A 21,963-nucleotide genomic window follows, 5' to 3' on the forward strand; every position below is an offset into this window, starting at 1 on the left:
AAATTAAAAACCGTCGGTAATTTTTCGAAATTTAAATACTTTGCTAAATAAACAAACAACGACGACGTCAAAACATATTCGCGTTGTCATGATGATATATTTTCGTTACCAATCAACCGATCGGAAATAGTTCACAGATGATATAGTTATATATTATACATTTATCATTGTATAGTCCGTGGGAATATCCGACGTAGGAACGCGTATAATATATTAAACTCGCTGACTTTACATAACTACTTAATTTAAAGTTTGTAAAGTTAATTTAGGTATTAATAGTGTTATTTAAAATGTTTCCATGTATAGTTCAATCGAGAGAAATGAAATATTATTAAAGATTAACACACCTAAAAGTATATTACAATTGAAATCGTCGTTTTAAAATATTATATCTATACTGGCCGATTAGATACTCGCTGGCTAGTAATAAGAACATCGCAATACCCGTCGTCTGGGAAATGATCGAAATTCCGGCGCCGACGACGGACGAAATATGTTTCGAGTTCATTTGCATTTCGTCAGTCCTACACGTTAAACGTCGAGACAGAGCACGGACGGTGCGCGGCGGTATGTCACCCGAGCACGTTTTCCGGCCACTCGCGGACAGGCGGGCGCCCGGCAGCTTTCGGTTCGTGTGCGGAACGATGGTGGACGGCTAGCGGTACCGACGTGGGCGACGATCCCGCCCCGGCGGTACGGTACACCTTGTATATGCATCAAACGACGGCGCTGCAGGCGACGACTCGTCACGGCGGAGGCGGCGGAGACTTTTTGGCACGAGGTGAGTGACACGGTAACACGGACGTCAGCGGCTCCGGGCCCGTGGAAACCATGCGTTTCACAGGATCCGGCGGCGTGCGGCTACGGCTGCTATCGCGGATGACAGACGCGGCCGACTGCGGGGCACGCCAGTGGCGAAAGGGAGAGCATAGCTCTCTAGAGCCGGCCGGGTCGCGTCCATCCGGTGGCCGCCGATTCCGCAGGCTCAAGTCTTCTTTGCTCGCCCCGTCCCGTTTCGGTCCGCGTCGCTCGTCAAAGAGTCGCCGTCTGACGCGCGCATGACTTCGCGCACTAGCCGCAAGCCGTCAACCGCGGCCGAACCCGTCGGGCCTCGCCTTGCCGTCCAGTGGTCGTCGTATCGTGCGTCCGAGCAAAACGATCTCGTGTCACTCGTCTGTTCGTGGGCCGGTCGGAAAACGTCGCAGAGGTGACCAGTGCACATTGCATATTGGCACCGAATTGCCATCTCGTATCCCCCCCTCCCCGCTTAGTTTCGTGTCATCCTGTCGATGTTTTTTTTCCTTTTTTGCTATTATTGTTTTCTTGTTATTTTTGTGTTCAAACTTTCATTTTTTTTCATTTATGAAATGTATTATTATACCAATTACTATGGCAAATTTTTTTCTATAATTAATTTTTGTTTCATTTGTTTAAACTTTTTTATAATCAAAATTTATAATGTTGTTAGCCTTTTGGACAAACTTTTTTGTTTAAAGATAATTTATTTTTTTTATTTATATCAATTGTATATACCTTAATTTGTTATTAAAATGTGAATAAATTTAAAATCATATTTATGCAATGAATTATTGTTTTATTTTTTATTTTTGAGTATATAAATCAATTATTAAAAATTAACGACTTATAAAATCGTTAAAAATTGTTCAAAGCTTATTGCAAGAGATATTTAAAAGAACATGCAGCAAAATAGGTTCAACAATTAGTAGTTAAAACCATCGAGAAGAACACTACTTGTAGAATACACCAGAAAGACTGAGAAAAATAAGCAACTAGATATAGGTACTAAAGAGTGTTATAACAGCAGTAGAATATGACGGATGAACAAGAATTTGCAAAATGGTCATAAGAATCAAGAATCCCTCTCCACGAAATGTAGGTGAATACTACACTTGCATCAGTGGTGTGCAGTCAGGGCAAGCGAGGTAAGCGGCGCATGCCGAGATAAAAGTAAAAAGAAAAGGTTAGATAATAACATTGCTCATGATTTAATCAGAAGAATTTACAAATACAATAAATACAAACTATAATATAATTTGTAAAAAAAAATAAGAAAATATTTTACTGTATAGGCAACTTAATAAACACAGTTAAGCGTTCAATTTTTTGACTATACTTATTCTCGACTTATACTGTAGTAGTTGAATGACTGGGTATGGTAAAGGGAGGTCACGACGATTTTACATGGTCCTCGAAAGCGCTTAGCAAAACACTTCTAACGCGATTTGATTAGCCACCGCCACAGTCACATTATATCAGCGCGTTCTTGACTATGACATAGTTAATGGTAGTCGGTAGGTCTTTGTAGAATATTCCTGGTATAGTTTTAAATTCGGAATTTGTGGCGACGATCTTGGACTGTTTGTCGGCTAGTTCGTTTCCTTTAATACCGATGTGTCCGGGTACTCACATGAAAGTTTTATATCTTGTTTTCTATAAGAATCATTTCTATTACTTTTTACTTTTTAGCAGAGCCAAAAGCACTGTATGTAATGTACTTTAGAACCCCTCAACTCCAGAGTATTATCTAGTTTCAAATACAATTTGCTATACCAAAAAGTCGAGTATCGAAACATTTTTTCAAATATAGTGCCTAAGGACCCCTCCCCCCACATATAATAACCCCATAAGCCGGTTTCACACTACACTGTGTTTTTTGTTTTCGCATACCTAATAGGTACTTACGATGCGAGCAATGTCATAGTTGAACCCCGCTTTGCAATTAAAACATTATAGAAAACTTAATTATATTCTAATGGGCTACCAACACCTTCTGCAGGCTTCTGTAACCTAACCTATCGCGTGCACTTGTATACTTGAATATTAAATAAACCACCATTTTAAAGTACCAACTATTGACTTAACAATCATTTTGAACCAACAGACAATTACCGAAACGACGGAAAGTAGACACGCTACATTGTGTACTTGAATTATAATTAAATGCGTTTTTTTATAATTTTTATATATCATCAATTATTGAGGTACATAGACATACAAAACAACTAGATAGCGGACTGCAGCATATTAAATTTCAATAGGAACGTTGAAACTTGCAGAAATCGTGCTACCATAATGCCAACAGACTATACAGAGCAATCGGGCAATATTGGTAAAATAACTCAATTGATAATATACCTATATCACGGAGTAAAGAATAATAACGACTAATAACAACACAAATAACTGAAATAACAAATAATTTTTTTTCATAGTTTCGTTATAATACCAAATTTTGTAAACATTGCCCTGTAGCATATTATGGCTGTCGACCCATGAGCGTATTTAGGTAGGTGCTTTGGGTTCCGTTGCCCAGAGCGGCAAATTTTTAAAGATTTAGGGGGGCGGCAAACTTTTATTTCGTACTTTACATACTGAGTACTGATGTAGTGACGTCAATCAATAATATTTTTCACAACAAATGTGTACCATAGAGGTATAGAATACTATAGTATTTATATAACATGGTGTTCTATGGTATTAACAGTTTCACCATTGCGCGGCGTAGAAGTTTTTTAGTTTTTTTTTACTGGGAGGAGGCGGCAAAATATGTGTTGCCCTTATCCTAAAATTCCCAAATACGCCACTGTGTCGACTTGTCGATAATCGACATCAATATCAATATTATCATGTATGATCTATATTTGTTTCATAATATGCACTAAAGACCTGCATGGACCTATAAAATTCTAGGCTGAACCAGGCCGGACATTTTTTTGGACAAAATTTAATGAGCCGGACCTGACCGGACCTAAATGTAGTTGAAGTCGGGCCGGACCGGACTTCTATGAAAAATGGAGAATTGTTCTTCAAATTTAGTTACAAATGATATAATATATTATATTATTTAATTTTTTATTCAAAGGACTTAATGTATAAATAATAAAGTGATATTTGATATTGAATTTATATATCTATTATATTAAAAATGTTTTTATTATAAATATGTTGTTATAAATTATTAGTAAATTATAGTTATTGTTTATGAATACTATATTAAAAAAAAAAAAAACCATAAAAAATTGACTACTGAAAATTATCGACCCGTGCAAGCCTCTGATATGCACTGAACTAAATATTTAGTATTATATAACTATACTTATTTCAGTGATAATATGCCTAATGGTATCATTTCTCGTTATCAATAAAAGATAAATGATTATTCGGCGCTCGTGACTTTCTTATTTTTTTATGGTGAATGGTGATAGCTCGCGAGTAGTGATTTAATTTTGTTGTTAATTATTACTATTCATTACTTTATTACTCATTTAATGTAAAAAATAATTTTCCACACGTTGTATTTAAATACTTTGTAGTTGTAATACATATTTTTAATTGTTTTTACGATTTAAATTTTTTTTTAGTAGTATGAATTTCCCTGCACTTAAAAATGATCGTATCTTACGAGCAGCTAGAGGTGAAGAAGTTGATCGTATTCCAGTATGGGTAATGCGACAAGCTGGTCGATATTTACCTGAATTCAGAGAATTGCGATCGCGTTACGATTTTTTCACTATATGCCGAACACCAGAACTTGCATGTGAAGTCACTTTGCAACCAATTCAGAGATACGATCTCGATGCTTCCATAATTTTCAGTGATATCCTGGTGATTGTTCAGGCATTAGGTATGATTGTTGAAATGCAGCCTAGTGTTGGACCTGTGATTCCAGATCCTTTAAAGGAACCTATAGATTTAGACAGACTAAAGCAATCAATTGATGTTAAACAAGAATTAGGATATGTATTTGAAGCTATAACATTGACTAGACATCGATTAAATGGCCAGGTAAAACTGTAGAATATAATATTATGCTATTGACTTTGGATTACTCAAGATACCAAATAGTGTTGGAAAAAAACCTTCTATTATTCAATGATTAAAGTTTTACAGACTACAAATCAATAATAATAAATTAATTTTTATGAATTATACTTTAAAATAAATATAATTGCACTAAAAAAACTATTCAATTAAATTAATCATTGTTTGTGATTAATTTGATTTAGGTTTATTTTTATTTTTTATTTATTATAAAGTATACCTATTTCAAATTATTTTCTTATTAATAAATTCCATGAAAATTTAAATAATTATTATAAACTTATCACTTATTTTTCCAACACTAGTGCCAAATACACGGATTAAATATGAAGACCTGATATTTTTAAAGGGAAAACAGGAAATTAGTGTTCAGCAGTTTTTGTTAGATTTAAAATTAGTGATTTTATTATTAAATTTTAAAGTAAAAATATTATCTGTGTTCTTGTAGGTTTTTACGATATTTTAATTTTGTATAGTATTTTTCAATATATAAATATTTTCCACCATAAAAATTAAATATCATAAAAACTAATGGGAAATTAGATAATATTCTTACCTTTTAGGTTGTATAATACGTCAATTCACTCAACTATTTAATCTAAAAACACAAAATTAAAACTGGTGAAAATAATCTTGTTTGTTATACACTAGTAAGATCAGAGAGAACACATATATGTATAACAATATAAAATCTCTATATGGATAATATTGTTTTGTAGGTACCTCTTATAGGATTTAGTGGTGCACCATGGACACTCATGTGTTACATGATAGAAGGAGGTGGATCCAAAACTATGTCAAAGGCTAAAAAATGGCTGTACAAATATCCAGAAGAAAGCAAAAGATTATTACAAATCCTAACAGACATTATAGTGAAATATTTAATAGAGCAGGTGAATGCTGGTGCTCAAATGTTGCAAGTATTTGAATCAAATGCAGAATACTTGAATTCCGAACTATTTGACAGGTATTCAAAATAATGAACTAGCAAATAATTAAAATCAATTTCCAATTATAATTTTTTTTTTTTTTTAGATTTAGTGGTCCATATCTGTCCTCCATTTGTTCACGCGTTAAAAACGAGTTGAAAGGTAATAGTGTACCAATGGTAGTGTTTGCCAAAGGAGGTCACTATGCTATCAAACAACTATCTACTTTTGACTATGACATAGTTGGTTTGGATTGGACAATTGATCCTGTTGAAGCTAGGAAAATTGTTGGTAGTAATATAACATTGCAAGGCAATTTAGACCCTTGTTCGTTGTACGGCCCGCCTGAACAAATAAAAATAATGGTCAAGGATATGGTGTCAAAATTTACAAAACATAGATACATTGCAAATTTGGGTCATGGTATCTACCCTGATGTTGATCCAGAACACTTGAGGGCTATGATTGATGCTGTACATGAATGTTAAGAAAATCTGTGTATTCTTTTTTTAAAACCAAACTAGAAATTTTATTTCTATTATTTAGTTGATTGGGTTAAATGGATAATATTTTATTTTTGTAATATATCAATGTTATTAAAGAAAGTACAATACATAATTCTTTTAAATATTTCCATTTATCTACCATGGTTATAGCATTTTACTCGAAATCTTAGATTTATTTATTTTTATTAAATAAGTTTATTTAATTATAAATATAAACACATAGTAATATTAATCATTTTCTACTAGTTAAATTCCCTCCTCAATAGAATGATTGTAAATTATTCGAACTATACAATTTTCAACTTAACTTAGTACGATCAGTTCTTGCTTCCAAAATCTTAAAATCAATTTACACATACAAAATCAAATATGAAAAATAAAAAAATTAAATGTAAACAACTTATTATAGTAAGTTATCACTAACATTTTTCAATTAATAAATGGTTTATACCTCATAAATTAAATTATTTAATGGTCGAGGCAGACTGGTCTACGTTGGAATGAAATTGTAGCTATATAAACCTATTTTAAATATAGACAATTTATTTTGATGACAAAAATAATCCTTAGTAATGTTGATAAAAGCTTCTAAGAGTATTTAGAAAACTAAGTAAAAAACCTATGCTGTTTTATATTTGTTGCTTTGAGCTAAGGTTTGTATCAGCAATGTATATCCATAACACTATCTCTTGAGCGTTACATATATTTTACTTTTTCCTTAATGTGTAAGTGATCTCCAATGTTCTCAACTTGAACTATTATTTTAATTATTCAAGTATTTCAAAGCCAACAGCAGACATTTGTACAAATTACTTATAACAAAAATAATATCTAATAAAAGCTATAAAATAATTAAAAATTAAAACCAAATTACTTAATAGGGAGCTTTAAAAGATTAATGTGTTTATAAGTCTTCTGAAAACATTAATTTGTAGACAATACGTACTGCATTACTACACACATACTACAAGTCCACCCTGGGTGTTTTAAATTAGGACTAGTTCAAAAATTAAATTCCATAAGATAAAGTAAAATTTAATTTTATCTCTTAATCAGTGTTTGTATCTAACTCGCTAAAAACACTTGAAATTATATTAATGCAAGGAATAAATTATTTTTTAATATTGAATTCTTGAATGCAAGTTTTATTATAATAAAGAATTTAAAATAACAATACTTAACACAGTAGAGAAATTAACTAATTTTTGAATTCAGCTTCGCTTACTTTTTTTTTTTTTAATATTGTACTTTAAATCATAAACAATAGTGCATATTAATGTCATCAGTATAATTACTATCTCATAAAAGTTTGAAAAATATTTATTTTTGCTTATGCTCTATTCTGAATGAGTTCAGACCTAGACTGCCAAATTTTGTGGAACAGGGGATTTAAAACAAAGCATACAGATAGTCGACTAATAGGTGTTGTCTGGTCCCGGCCAAGGTCTAATCTCATTTTGAATTTAGTAAGTATAGGTGAAACAGCAGTTATTTCCTGTTCCCTGTTGGTTTATTAAAGATTTGTTCTATTTCCAACCTACTGATCCAAGAAGCTATATGAAATATATACATTTGAATTTATTTTCATTTGGTTCACTTGAATCTTGATAAGTTAGAAATAGAATACACCTAAATTTGCTTGTTTTGCTCATGTTAGAAAAAAAACATAAAATCAGCTTTTAACCATACCTTGATAAAAATTAAGCAAAAAATTTTAACAGTACCACTAACAAGAAATAAATTCTCAAATTATAATACCATAATTTAAGTCATCTAGGAAACAATGATCAAACACAATTGTTCGGGACTAGGATAAAGAATTAATACAAAATAGTAATTCTGTGTAAAATAGAAATGATAATCATTTTTTATAAAATAAAAAACAAGTAACTAAAAATGGAGTGTACTAATGTATTGATCAGCAGAAAGCAATTAAATTAAATGTATCTTTTAACTTTTGAATAAAATAATAATAATGAAAAAAAAAAAAGAGTAAATATATAAGGAAAGAAATACTGTATCTGACATCTAAATTTTTATACAGATAATCAAATTTTGTTTGCTCAGTGTCTTATTACGGAATGAGTACAGATAACTCAGTACTGTATAATATATGGACTTTTAGAAGTGAAAAATATTAGTGTGAAGCACATTGTACATTTCTGGTGGGTCCATCTTCATCATTGTAAGCCTCACGTCTGGATTGTCTCCTAGAGTCATATTCTGGATCCATCTCTATAAGTGCTACTTCTTCAGAATTCTCCGGAATAGTTTCAACGGGTCTATATAATGGAAAAAAGGATTATTATACATTAAATAATTAACAATGCATTAGATATATTAAGATGCACTTGAACAAGCCAAAAGATGACAGTTTACGTCGTTTCTTACCTAGGAGGAAGACACGTTTCAAGCAAAGGTATCTTAGAAGGTGTCAATGTTTCGGGGAAATTAACCAGGAACTGAATGATCATGCGACCTTTTTCAAATGGGTTCTTATACTGAGGCATACCTTCACCCACAACACATTTGACATCACCATGTTTCAAAACTTCACCTATATTTAATTTATTCATGTTAGTAATACTTTTAAATACTTTTAAAATACTATTTCTTTATTTACCGGCATCAGAATTAATAACCAAAGAACGATCATCTAACGTCTTTACAACTTTCTTGAATCCACACAATGCCTCAACTAATTCAATTTCCAAACGAAGAATCAAATCTGTTCCGCTTCTCCTGTAGGAACAAGAATAATGATTAATTGGTAATTAAATATTCATTAAATGCCATATTTTTTTTTTTTTTAAGAATAAATACAAGACAACTATTTACATCAAATTAATAATATATATTACGACTTACTTATATAAACGATGTTCTTTTTCATCCAACACAATAATTATATCACCAGGTTCAAGTCCAGGTTCTTGATCACCTTCTCCATTGAATGTTATTTTTTGTCCATCAACCATGCCTTTGTCTACATTTACTTCCAAAATCTTTCTTTCTCGAGTAACCTAATTGTTCATTAAAAAAATTATTGTTTTGTTTATAGAAATCTTAAAATCAATATACCTTTTTTCCATTACAATTTCTACATCGATCCTTGGGGTTGATGCGTTCACCCTGTCCACGACATTCACTGCACATAGATTGCACTTGTTGTATCATACCTGGTCCCAACTGATGAATTTGCACTTGAATTCCGCTGCCTTGACATCCTGGGCATTGCTCGACAGCTCCTTTCTTACCACCTCTACCTTCACATTTGTCACATATAATATTTTTTTCTAGTGCTAATTTTCGTACACAGCCATTGTAAAGATCCTCAAGAGAAACACTTAATTGATGTACAACATCTTTGCCTTTTTGAGGTCCATGTCGACCACGGCCACGACCACCACTTCCGCCAAATTGACCAAAGAACATGTCAAACAGATCCATGGGTGAAGAGAAAGAGTTACCCACTCCACCCTCTTTAAGCGCTTGTTCACCACCTTGGTCATATAAACGACGTTTTTCTGGTGTAGTTAATACTTCATAAGCTTGAGAAATTTGTTTGAACTAAAATTCAAAAGTAATTAACTCTCATTAATAGGCAACTTAAAATAATAAATAATAATTTATTACCTTTTCACCCTCATTAGGGTTCTTGTCAGGATGATACTTTAGGGCTAATTTTCTATATGCTTTTTTAAGCTCATCATTCCCACAATTAGGTTTGACACCTAAGATATCATAGTAAGTTGTTTCTTTAACCATTTTGTTATGGTTAACTCCAACTAATTAAATCTGAAAAAAAAAATTTATTACTTTTTGAATACTTAAGAAATACTTAGGTATGTGGTGATTAATAAATAATCACTTGTAATCCATAATAATTATACATTCTAAAAATAATTTTAAAACAACCCAATGAATTACAAATTATTAGAGTAAACTAATTTATTTCTTCCTTTATTGACTACATATTGCAGAAAATTAAATAAATAATATTTATTAAGTATTTAAGGTTATGTTTTATCGTTAATATTATTCTTATCATAATATAGGTTCCTCATATAATTTAAAATTTAACCCTTAATGTATTACAATAAAATTAAAGAACGCTAACGTTAAGTATCAATGTACTTTGTATGTATTGTATATATACTGTTATTTATATTCGCCGATATTAATAGTTTTTAGGAATGTATACCCTTAAAACAGTATTTGTGTTAACATCAAAAATCTATATAAGATAGGGTATAGACTGGTATAAGGTGTACCCACGTATCCGTACCAATACACCACTGATTCTAACCTTTATATTTAAATATATCAAATTATCATGAAAGTATCATTGCATCTCAATGATCAAGTGATAATACTATTTAAATTATCATTCAATGGAAAAATCATAGAATATATATATCTACTTATACAACTTCATAGGCAAAGATAAAAGGTACTAAATAAGCATTAACATCTTTATCTAAAAAAAAACCAATTACATCAAAAATTGTGTCAACCTAACAAAATATTAACCAGGATTTACATTTTTTACTAACAAAATAATGTTAATACTGAAAAATTATTTTGACCGAGATATAAATATTGACACCTGTCAATGATAAAAATTAGAATATATGTACAATTGATGTATAAACTATATAATAATAATGTAATAAAATAAACAATTATATTTGTCATTATTGAGAAGGAAATTTTAAAAATGTTGATATAACTACTAATACAACTTTGAACATAAAACAAGTGCACATTTAATTAAAATTACATCATGTCACATTATTTAATCATAAAGAATTATTTAAATGAAACAAAGTTGTAAAACAATATTGATGTGTAATAATGTTAATTGTAAATACCCAGAGGCATCCTAATTGACAACAATCTTTTAAAAAACACTCGAGAACAACCAAATCCCAAATCAACAAATTGCCTACACCATATGTAGATGCCAATACAACTGTAACAGACACCTGAAATCATCCGGCAATCATCAATATTAAGTCTACATCGAAATAAAAAATTTCAATGGCAAATCCTGTTCACACGGAAATAGGCACACGCACGCACGCACAAACATACACAAGCATATCATTATTTGCTTGTATTAGTGTGTGTATATACCCGTTTATATCTACAAACAAGCGCATGCACCAAAAATTAAATTTTCCTTTGTCGCGACAACAGACTGCCGGAATAGTCTTACTCAATTAGCTCGGTACGGTACGGAAACCAAAACCACGCCGTACAGCGGGCCGAACTGCCAAGGGGTGTCGCACACGCCGAACAATGGCGAATTTATAAAATCACAATCGGCTACCCGACTCGGAGAGGACAATCGAGTATGTATGACATAAAATTATAAATATACGGGAATGCCGAATCATCATCGATCCGATCGATACTCGATAATACACAAAATTAGCAGTTCACGGTCATTGACGACGGCGGGGGAAGGCAGCACCCCGGACCCGAAACAATGGCGATACATCCGGCGATCCCACATTATTAAACGAGCTTATAATTTTTACCCTGTAGGTACTCACCTTGTCAAAACTATGATACCGTACCACGGCAATAAGATTTCTCAGCGTTTCTTGAAGGATTTAGGTCCGTTCGGAGCGCACACAGTACTTAATATGTTCTATTATCTGATGATCGTTGTTAGCACGCGAAACAGGTAACGCGCGTACGACAATGAACGACTGCGTAGCTACGAAAGCGGATTGTGAAAGGCCAAGCCGACAAGTACGACGTTTTATCGAATGCGGAATGAGTATGTAGTTTCTAGAACGTTCGCGCAGCGGTAGTGGTCGCGTTTGGACAACTCTTTGCACACAATATGCAAACGCAGACTCCTTGACATCAGCCGAACGTTACCCCCAACGCGCACTGTTTTTCCCTTGAATCGCACGCACTGCGTAGAAGCAATACAACCACGGTTTAAGATACTAATATACCTGAACAGTGAATATAACCATAATACAACCACAGATACAGATATTATTTATTATCTATGACTACGGCTGTAGATTATATTATAATTTAGTAATTATAGATATATATTATCTTTAATAGCCGTGCTTACTACTTTACTTACCACGATTAAAGATATAACTTTAACTTTGCAACTTACTGATCGTGGTTCTCTGATATCACTCATGTATCTCATGCTCATTCTCAATGTCGAAGATAAATATAATATTAATTGTGTATTACCCATGAGGCCATGAATATAAAAACAAATAACAATATTTAGAAGGTATAAATCACGATAGTATGAATCTAAGTAGTAATTATTAACTAGTAATAAATAGTTGACCAATTTTATTTAAATTCAAATTTACATTGAATCATTAGTCATAAAAAAATTTAAATCATAAAAATATCATTGATCAATGATAATATTATGCATTATCAAACATTCATCTCTAGCTCGATCCGAAATAATTTGAACTTGCGCACCACTATGATACCTACCCTACTCTAATGGTCTGGTCCCAATATAAATGTATATTAACAAGGTTAAAAAAAGCCGCGTAATATGAGCACTCGATTCGGTTTATGTGGGCAATTTTTATTTTATCATAGTGTTAGAATATACACATATGTATTTAAAAATGTCTAATTTAATCGGGTTTCGTCAAATCTATGAGATTGTGTTTATCGAAAGTAATAAAAAGCACTAGGTACCATTTAAATCTTAAAACTCTTTTCTGTATATTGTACCAAAAATGGCACAAATTAGTTTTTTGTAATTTTTATTGTTGAAAATAAAATTACAATATTACTAAATATACGGACAGTTACATTACCTAGCAGTAAAATTTTGAACTTCAGATGAAAAATAAACGACTGAAAATATTATTGTTGTGCAAAGTGAAAAACTACCCATTTTATGTTACAACAATAACAATTTGATACTAATGTTACTACCGATCTTTGGTAAAAAAAAATCTATCTTGGAGAACTTTTTTTCCGGAATATTTTAAAAATAAGTATAGATTTTTAAGTATAATACTTATTGAAATATTTAAATATATATCATAACCTAATTATGTGCCAAAAATTAATCCTTAATCAACTTTTAAGGGTATTTTCACTTGAATGTTTTTTAAATATTTTTCCCATCCTCCTGGTGTTTTTTACAATAAGTACATTTTTATCGGGAAAAATAAAAATTCATGCAAAAAGGGATTTTGTTTACTTTTTTTGATATTATAATTTTTTTTAACCAATTTCGGTTTTTATGGGCAACCGCTTAATGTGGGCAAACATGGTTGGTCCCAACGTGCGCACATTAAACGGAATGCACTGTATTTTGGAGTAAATATTATCATTTAATCAAAAATAATTTTACTATATTATTTATTATAAGAAAAATAAGTACCTTTCTAGTATGTCCATATTTACCTGTAAACAGTGTGAACTATGAACTATTCACTTTTTGTGAATCTCAAAAATATTAGTCTCTAGTTACGACTATGTATGTGTCTCTAGTAACTGATTTTTATTTCATTTAAAATATTGATTTATACCCGTAATTACCATAATAATAATTTTAAAAACAACGATAATTACCAAATGATTATTCAAACACAATTCTAATAGAAGTCCGATTAAATTTAAATTTATATTTATGTAGGTATACAGAATACTAACGCAAATTTCATGAACATTTTAATTTTAAAGTCTAAGCAAAGCGATGAATGTATTGATTTTACAATAATATTTTGTATTTGTGTGTGTGTGTGTGTGTGTGAGTATATACACAATTTATAATAAAAAAAGAGCTTTGATTTTCAACTTAAGGAGTGGTTTCTGGTAGCAAATTACACTTCATTTTCAATACATGATAAAATTATTAAAATATTTTGCCTAATATATAAACATTTGACATTTAAAATTTTTTAAGTACAAAGTTCCTTAAAAGTTTTATGATCACTACCTATTTAATAATATAAAAGATACAAAGGTATAATGTTTACAGCCATTTTAAGTTCAAATTTTAGTTAAAAACCAATAAAATGTTCAAATTCAATTTATTCGTTTATTAACTTTTATTTAGTATGGTCTCCGCTTATAATCTTTTTTCATATGCAATGATTTTTCATTAAATTAAAAATTTAACACATTCATTATAAACCTATATACAGTACATCAGAACACTTTTTCCTTTTTTATGTATTTATCTATAAAATAATCATATAGACCATTATAGTATAGGTCGTTAGCCATTTCAAAATTGTATTAATTATTATACATATTAGGTAATAGGTTATATATTTTTTGTTTGAATTTTCAACTCAGCGATTTGACAATAGAATATTGGAATAATAACTTTTAATGTAGGTAATAAATAAATTAAAATGGACGTTGGTATTCAAAGGTCATAAACTCATAACTCATAACCATATATTATTATTCAACATTCAAAGGTCAGTTTAAAACACTCTATTTTATTATAAAACACATAATATTTTCTTACCTTTTGTATAATTATTTTTTTTAAAGAATAATTACAATACAATCTATGTATTGTATATACAATAAAAACGGTAGAATTGCAGATATATAAAAGTACCTATACTCGGCACTCGGCACTGTCTAACAGCTTAAATAAATATTTTATCACGAATATGGCATACACCTATACCTAATGGTTATAATATAAATTTAATGTATTATGTGTACTGTGTACTATATATAGTGTAATATTAAATATTATTATATTATTACCGTGTTTCCATGTATTATATATAGGTATGATATAGGTAATGAAAATTATATCATACTGACATCTAAAAAATTATAATAAACAAATACTTGATGAATGTGTAAATTATTTAATACTATTATAGATCTTTGCCTTTTTCACAGAGCATAAAGGAATAAAGGATGCGTGATTTTCGCTAGACGTCGTGACTTCATAACGGATATGTACAGACACGAATGTTTCGAATAGTAGGTACTAAACTACTAACATAACTATTATTATTGAATGTGACAATGTACATTATTCTGTGAGCTTTTCTGTATAATTTATGTCAGTAATAAAAAGTCGTAAATATTTTGTGTGTCGAAAAATCGAATTTATAAGTTATCTTGTCAACTTTATCGAATATATAGCTGTATCGTTATAATCTATCTTTATAGATTCTATACTTTTATAGGCACCATGTAGGTATAGCAATTGAAACGAGTGCGATTATATTATTTCCTCATCTTCACCTTACTCCCCAATTATTATATTCTTCTAAACTGTAGGTATTATTTTCATATCATCAGTTTTATAACTTATAATATTATAAATATAAAATATTTTTTTTACATATGTACCTATCTTCCGTCGTGTATTATAGGAACTTTCACTTCATATATATATATGTATGATTTAACGTATTATGTAATTGTGTTCCTGTTATTTTCGTGTAAGTTACAATTCCCCATTTGGAGGACTATGGAGGTGTCCGCTAATCAGAGAGGGTAAATTGTTAAAATTCATAAAGGGATAAATATTTAAAATGAAAAAATATGCACTAGTTATATTAAATTTAATTATAATAATGTCGTTATACCTAACCTGACTAACCTAATAATAAAAATTATACGTAAAATATACGTTTTTAAAAAATTGATTAAAAAGGCATAGATACAAACAATTCAATTTGATGAGCAAAAGTTGGTTTTTAAGTTGACTATAAGTAATAAAATAGGGAAATTCAACTTCTTAGAAATATATCTGGTGTTCCATGTTCCATTAGGTTTCATTTCAAAAGCCATAATTGATTGGATTGAATTACTTAATCAAAAAAATATTTTTTTGAATTTTATAAAGTTGTACTTTTTAACACATTACCAGTGTCAAGTTGCTCTTGTGAGCATGCATTTTCGAAATAAGCGATGGTTAAATCAAAACTTTAATGATTCAACAAGGACTTAATTCATTTTCTTCATTATTTATTGAACAGAAAATGATTAACAACCTAAACTACAATGAAATAACAAAGAAATTCAAGCTTATGACAAAAACGTCGACTTGAGTTATAAAAATATATTTAATTTTTAGAAATAGTTAAAAAAAAATTGTAATTATTTAATAAAATGTATAATAAAAAAATGAAAATAAAAAAAATTGTATTTATGTGTTGTATATGTATATTTCATTTTTATAAAAATGTTCTTGGCTATATACTTGTAAACAAATCCTACTAATCTTAGACATGCCTACGGCTACCTCTTAATTCTTCCCGAGATGGTGTGAGGTAATACTGGAGTAACAATTATGAGTATAGTCAGTCTACTCATCGTCATAATCAGTTCCCCTCGCATCAACTCGTGGTTGTGGGTACTCCATTTCGAATCGATTTTTTAGTCACGAGTTAACCAAGGACATAAATTATAGCCTGTAGTAAAGTATAAAATAAAACTTTTCTATCGAAATTGATTAAAAAATGTATAAGATTGTTTGAAAGCGCAGAGCATTTACTTGATTATTTAAATATATCTATAAGTTGTAGACAAAATTATGCCTACTTAAATTAATCGGAAATGAATTCTGTAACAAGATTTGAGTCGATCAATAGATTGTTTAGGTCAGAGGTTACATTTACGGCATCTAACCCTTAGATACCTTGTTATTTTCTAAAAATCCGGAGGCACCCTACGGCTTATATTCTATACTGAATACGCAGTAGTAATGTATCATGTATTTATATTTATATTTTGTAACTTGTTTTATTTAGCTAAGCAGGGTATATACCTACTATAGTTTATTAAATATAGAGTTACTAGTTACTCTATTTTATTACTCACATGACTATATTTTTCACAAGGCCGTTTTTTCATAAAAATATACAGTAAATTCCCGTTACAACGAATACCAATACAACGAAAAATCCCGTTATAACAAAATTCATAGAAGTCCCCTGCCAAAAAGCAGGGCTTATAAAGAGCTTATTCAAATTTCCGTTACAATGGAAAAAAATTAGGTCCCCTGGAGTTCGTTGTAACGGGATTTAACTGTATTTCAAATAATTTCGTGGCATACTTAATTTAAGTTCGTGGCACCCTCGTAGGGAACCTCTGGAGTCTGGACTCTAGATTATTGAGAGGTATTATTTTCGATTTTTGTTTATTTATTATAACGTGATGAATACCTTTATTACTTTGGATATATGAAAAGTAAATTATAGATTAGAAAAGATTTTAGATTTCAACACATGGTAACACTAATTCAACAGTTATATAGATAGATACCACGATTTAAGGTAATAAAATACTATCTTAAATCGTGATAGATACTAGAATACTAGATAAGTAGATTATAACAACCATGGTCTTAAATATATTTAAACCAGGGTAACAACTTTATTACTATCGAATCAATTTTTATTGTTATATTATCACTATTCAGTATTCAGTAATCACGATTCACGGTGTGCTTAAAATTCCAGTATCAGTAATAATTCTATGTATTCATTATTCTAAAAATTAAGTAAATTTTCGGATTCTGATATCTAAATACCAAATCATTAATATTTTAATTCTATCATACATTTTTGCATATTCAATTGATGTATGAATTGTTATTGCACTTTCGTTTTAAATACTTAGTGACTTATTAAATACATCTTGTTATAATATATATTATTAATTAATACTAAGTATTAATAAGTCTTATTAATTTAAAAGTAAGTAACTTCATATACATTTGTCTTTAGTTATTTATTATACTAGCTGTAAAACAATTCATTATTTATTATATTTCTTTAGTATACAAAAATAGCGAAACAGAAAGAACTGACACATTTAATAAACTATGTGATAATTGATAATTTATATTTTGATCAATAATTTTAATTTATTAATTATTTTCTAATAAATTAAAATATATAATTTACTATTGCTATTACACCCTGTTAGCTGTAGTATACTGTGGTGTACTTAAATAAATCATATTATACAGTCATTCAATAATTCAAAATTTAGGGTATCGAACTAGCGTTTAGTTTAATTCATGCAGTTTTTCTAATTTTTAAGCAACTACTGTATATTCTTAAAAGATAAAAAGTTTAGGCAGAGTTAAAAGTTATGATTAGAATTTAGAGTATGTAGAATCTTAATTAGCCCCTTTTCATACTACTATATACATTTGTATAGAATTTCAACTTAATATTTTTACAAAAATAATAAACACTATTAATTATGAGACTGAAATTGTAAAAAACTAGAAACTTCAAAATTGAAATACTTAAACTTAACTATCAAGGTAAAAAATATAATTTATTTTTATACCTGAAAATTAGGACTATTTTATACACTATAAAACTTTAAAAAAATGCACTTAGAAATCTAATAATTGTGCATCATGTACATTTAAAATTTTTAAAAGCTGAATTAAAATTCTAAACATATGAAATATTACAGCCATATTATATAATTAATTTGATATATTGCTTATATTGTATAAAGTATACTATTCTTTGTTGAATGGAAAATTTAAATTGTTTATCAATAATGTTTCCTAAGTTATTAATCATGATAATCGGAAAAAAGACCCCGGAAATAAAATCCCCTGAGTTATACCTTTAATATTATATAATAAAAAGTTAATCAGTTCTCTTGCATATGTTATTACTTACAAAGGTCAAAAATTCCTCAATGGTTATGTTATCTTCATTTTGTCTTGACTAATTCTTTTAGACGGATGTTTAGAGTTTTATTGTGGCCTCTTTTTGTTTTGCTCTCTTCGAGTTCACCTAAAGCATCTATTGCTAACTTGGCTCGATCGGCGTTTAAGATGTACAATTATATATAAGTAAACTTTGCAAACTCAATGAAGCAAACTGGGGATTTTTTTTCTGGGTTTTTTTTTCCTAGATTCATTAATTATAGATCAAATTGACCATCACAATCTATATTTTTTTCGAAATTCTTCACTGTTGTGTTAACAGAAAATAAAATTTAATTTATTTGAATTAAATAAATATTAGGTTCTTAAAACATTTAATTTAAATTAGTCTAATATCTATTGTAGACATTTATACTATATTTTTTAATAATTAAGTACTTTTTATCAAAACAATTGCCAAATTCTTACATTAAGATTTATATTAAATTTATATTATTTTTATTTGATTTGTATAAATTTATTATTTTTCAGAAGTATAAGCTCAGCCGAAATGGCTTCATATATGTTTCAAAAAACTATAACATCAATTTGTACATGTGGCTTACAGAAACTTTTGCCTGACCTGTTTTTCTGTCGTCATTGTCTAACTCTTCGTTGTGATTTCTGTGTAAGCCATGAAATTGATACAACTTACTGTCCTCATTGTTTTGAGAATTTGTCTTCAACTGAAGCCAAACATAAAAAAAACCGATGTGGTTCTTGTCTAGAGTGCCCACGGTGTTTTAATACTCTTTCAACGCGTTCATATTCTCGAACACCGGACCCTAAAAAACCACCTCAAAAAATGTATTATTTGCTTTGTTTATTTTGTAATTGGCGATCTCATGAGCCAAGTATACCTGATCAGCCAACATCATCAGGAAACTGGCCAGTTAACAAAAATCCAGATGATGGTCGTATTTTGGATCTAATTAATTATTATAAATCTGTTTCTTTAAAAGAAGTGTTTGATAAGCAGAAAAGGAATACTAAACATTATGGTCGTAATTATATGCATTTTTTGGAAAAATTTGGTTTAAATGCAATGATGGCCCGGAAACGTGCAGGACTACCAAATTTTCATTCAGATGGTACTGGTTTTAGTACCTCAGAAATAAATCCAGCCGAAGCCATTGAAAATGTTCCTGAATTATCTATAAACACATTTGAAAGTATTATAGATTTGAAACAAATTTCAACTTTAGAACAACGTTTTGCAACTCCTGAACTTCAAGCAGAAAATACAGATGATCTTTTTCCAATTCGTAAACATCTTCGAGTAAAGCATTCTTTACGTTGTCGTGTGTGTGAACATAATGTTGTTAAACCAGAATATAATGCTGTAAAGTTTAAAATTAAACATTTAGCTTATTATCATGTTCCAGAAATAAAAATAATCAAATGTGAACCATTACTAGCTGGTAAATGGAGTTCCTTGGTACTTAAGTTGTGTAATCCAGCACAAATATCTACAGCTGTGCGTTTTGAAAAATTAGATTTAAATTCTATTAACATAATAAGAGAGCCAAGGCGACTAGAAGGGGAAGATTTAATAGCTACTCCTAAGCAATTGCCAGAACCAATTCCTATTGTATTAGAATTGCAGGGTGATATTATAGTTCCCGAAGGTGAAATAAAAATTGCAGCTAGAGATGATACAGCTGAATATGATGATACAAATGAAGTAAATACAGACAATGATGATCCAAAATATGTATATTGGAGAAAAGGCAATAAAGTTGCATTAAAATTTGAAGTAAAGCCTTATGAAGATTTAAAAAAAAATGAAAATTTACAATTAGGATTTGTTATGCATTTTATGTATATGGATACAATGTTACATGTAATTAATCAAAAACAACCTCAAACTGTATTAGTACCTATAAAGATTTTACTGAATTTACCTAACACTTTTTAATTTTTATTTAATTTAAAATACATAAAAGTAATTACATTTGATATTAAAAATATATTAGGTATTATATAATTTTCTGAGGTATAATCATATAATTATAAATAATGAATATGGAATCAATATTTTGCTATTGTTCTGCTTCTATTAAAAAAAAAAAAATGTATTAGCTATTTTAAGTAGATTAACCTTGTGAGTAAATACAATACAAAATTGGATTAAAAATATATACACATAATTATTAGTTAACATTGTTTATTTTTATTGTATGTTTACTTATATATACCTTTATTTTTTTTAAATTAATCATAAATTACTTACATAATATATTAAATCATAAATATAATTTAATAACTTATTATAGATATTTATATTTTATTTATTCACACATTAAATATTGTACTATTGTCCAAACTTTTTGATTTGGTAAGTAGGTATAAATGAAATATATAGTATATTTTACATTGGTTCTTAGATCTACATCATTTTAAAAATTTGTATGTACTATTTTTTAAAGGTTAATTATAACTACTTAACTTATTACATTTTATTAATTTCAATACATTTTTTATTAATTGCATTACACCCAATATTCAATCATTCAATGTATATGTTTAAATTGTTTAATTAAAATGAAATAATATTAAATCCATGTAATTTTTTTTAACTTTTATCCACTGCTTAAAAGTATATTGTTATGATTAAGCTAGGTATATTAATAAAATAAGTATTATATTTATTTATAAATAAATCACATAAAGTAATTAATTGTATTTGGATGAAATAATACTATAAAATGTAATGAGTTCAAATATTTTTGAAAAGTAATTCTATTATTTTTAACATAGTACATCATTGAATCTATTTTTATATTATCTAAGTATAGAATTATATAAGAAATATAATTATATTTAAGTTGTGATACAGTTGTATTTTAATCTTTAACAAGTATGTCAAGCATGTTGTATTTTACTATAATTATATTATGTTACTATAGTTTACTACATGAGTAGGTTGTAAGTACTAGATACTTTATGAGTTATGTATAAGTTTGATAGTTGATATACATACATATATTTCGGAAAT

General features: G+C 29.2%; 3 protein-coding genes across 3 annotated transcripts; 2 read left to right on the plus strand and 1 right to left on the minus strand.

Annotated features, from left to right (window-relative positions):
- Positions 1-4,243: 4,243 nt before the first annotated feature.
- LOC113554918 (uroporphyrinogen decarboxylase) lies at positions 4,244-6,389 on the plus strand. Its single transcript, XM_026959016.1, has 3 exons — positions 4,244-4,806; positions 5,562-5,809; positions 5,878-6,389. The coding sequence occupies exons 1-3, from the start codon at positions 4,387-4,389 to the stop codon at positions 6,257-6,259; spliced, it is 1,050 nt and encodes a 349-aa protein (XP_026814817.1). The 5' UTR covers positions 4,244-4,386; the 3' UTR covers positions 6,260-6,389.
- A 1,779-nt stretch (positions 6,390-8,168) lies between these two features.
- LOC113554917 (dnaJ homolog subfamily A member 1) lies at positions 8,169-12,038 on the minus strand. Its single transcript, XM_026959014.1, has 7 exons — positions 11,839-12,038; positions 9,914-10,075; positions 9,359-9,847; positions 9,146-9,300; positions 8,901-9,019; positions 8,669-8,834; positions 8,169-8,559 (listed from the first exon to the last, which is right to left on the minus strand). The coding sequence occupies exons 2-7, from the start codon at positions 10,043-10,045 to the stop codon at positions 8,415-8,417; spliced, it is 1,206 nt and encodes a 401-aa protein (XP_026814815.1). The 5' UTR covers positions 10,046-10,075; positions 11,839-12,038; the 3' UTR covers positions 8,169-8,414.
- Positions 12,039-17,826: 5,788 nt separating this feature from the next.
- LOC113554916 (dynactin subunit 4) lies at positions 17,827-20,883 on the plus strand. Its single transcript, XM_026959013.1, has 2 exons — positions 17,827-17,985; positions 19,458-20,883. Exon 2 carries the CDS (start codon positions 19,477-19,479, stop codon positions 20,881-20,883), a length of 1,407 nt encoding a protein of 468 aa, XP_026814814.1. The 5' UTR covers positions 17,827-17,985; positions 19,458-19,476.
- The last annotated feature ends 1,080 nt before the right edge of the window (positions 20,884-21,963 follow it).

Source organism: Rhopalosiphum maidis, chromosome 2 (genome assembly GCF_003676215.2).
Source record: "Rhopalosiphum maidis isolate BTI-1 chromosome 2, ASM367621v3, whole genome shotgun sequence".
NCBI lineage: Eukaryota > Metazoa > Arthropoda > Insecta > Hemiptera > Aphididae > Rhopalosiphum > Rhopalosiphum maidis.